The following is a 1,627-nucleotide window of genomic DNA, read 5'->3' as shown; positions in this document are numbered from 1 at the left end:
GACTAAACCAGGACTAAAACAGGACAAAACCAGGACTAAAACAGGACTAAAACAGGTCTAAACCAGGACTAAACATGCCACAGAATCTGAACCAGGAAGTAGAACAGTTGATTTTCTCTAAAATATTAATATAATAATTACTTATTTTGACTTTATCAATGTAGTTTTGCCGTGGGGTTCCGGCCTTAAAAGTTTGGGGACCCTGCTCTAGAACAAATGCTCTCATGATTTCATAACATGGAAGTGTGAGTGTTGGACTCACCCAGCAGCAGGTGGGCTCCCACACTCCCCACCTGCAGGTCCCAGGAGGCGTCAGGGACATAACCCAGAGTCCTGCCTGCTGGAGCTGGCTCCTCCTCCACCGTGATGCTAGCGCCCTTCCAAGTCTCGATGATCCTGCGGCCGCTCAGAGAGGTCACCCGGGTGCACTGCTTCTTCAGGCGGCTCCGCGAGAAGCTCTGAATCTCCTGGGTGAGGGACTGCATACCTGAAGGGGGCGCACGAGCACACCTGAAGGGGGCGCACACCTGAAGGGGGCGCACGAGCACACCTGAAGGGGGCGCACGAGCACACCTGAAGGGGGCGCACACCTGAAGGGGGCGCATGAGCACACCTGAAGGGGGCGCACGAGCACACCTGAAGGGGCACGAGCACACCTAAAGGGGGCGCATGAGCACACCTGAAGGGGCACAAGCACACCTGAAGGGGGCGGATGAGCACACCTGAAGGGGGTGCACGAGCACACCTGAAGGGGGCGGACGAGCACACCTGAAGGGGGCGGATGAGCACACCTGAAGGGGGTGCACGAGCACACCTGAAGGGGCACGAGCACACCTGAAGGGGGCGGATGAGCACACCTGAAGGGGGTGCACGAGCACACCTGAAGGGGCACGAGCACACCTGAAGGGGGCGGATGAGCACACCTGAAGGGGGTGCACGAGCACACCTGAAGGGGCACGAGCACACCTGAAGGGGGCGGATGAGCACACCTGAAGGGGGTGCACGAGCACACCTGAAGGGGCACGAGCACACCTGAAGGGGGCGCACGAGCACACCTGAAGGGGGCGCACGAGCACACCTGAAGGGGGCGGACGAGCACACCTGAAGGGGGCGCACGAGCACACCTGAAGGGGGCGCACGAGCACACCTGAAGGGGGCACACGAGCACACCTGAAGGGGGCGCACACCTGAAGGGGGCGCATGAGCACACCTGAAGGGGGCGCACGAGCACACCTGAAGGGGCACGAGCACACCTAAAGGGGGCGCATGAGCACACCTGAAGGGACACAAGCACACCTGAAGGGGGCGGACGAGCACACCTGAAGGGGCACGAGCACACCTGAAGGGGGCGGATGAGCACACCTGAAGGGGGTGCACGAGCACACCTGAAGGGGGCGCACGAGCACACCTGAAGGGGGCGCACGAGCACACCTGAAGGGGGCGCACGCCTGAAGGGGCACGAGCACACCTGAAGGGGGCGCACGAGCACACCTGAAGGGGGCGCACGAGCACACCTGAAGGGGGCGCATGAGCACACCTGAAGGGGGCGGATGAGCACACCTGAAGGGGCACGAGCACACCTGAAGGGGGCGCACGAGCACACCTGAAGGGGGCGCACGAGCACACC

The 1,627-nt window shown here is 61.8% G+C and overlaps 1 protein-coding gene across 1 annotated transcript; it reads right to left on the bottom strand.

Annotated features, from left to right (window-relative positions):
* Positions 1 to 262: 262 nt before the first annotated feature.
* On the bottom strand, positions 263 to 485 carry LOC140379320 (dual specificity protein phosphatase 19-like; the record flags this gene model as incomplete). The annotated part of the gene is made up of 1 exon (XM_072464183.1): positions 263 to 485. A coding segment is annotated over exon 1 (223 nt), but the record flags the coding sequence as incomplete, so codon positions are not given.
* Positions 486 to 1,627: the final 1,142 nt, after the last annotated feature.

The sequence above is a fragment of the Eucyclogobius newberryi genome, unplaced genomic scaffold (assembly GCF_026437365.1).
Source record: "Eucyclogobius newberryi isolate DKJ021-1_F unplaced genomic scaffold, fEucNew1.0.hap1 SCAF_403, whole genome shotgun sequence".
In the NCBI taxonomy this organism is placed as follows: domain Eukaryota; kingdom Metazoa; phylum Chordata; class Actinopteri; order Gobiiformes; family Gobiidae; genus Eucyclogobius; species Eucyclogobius newberryi.
The sequence above is the reverse complement of the archived record's forward strand: the minus strand, read 5'-3'. Positions and strand labels throughout refer to the sequence as shown.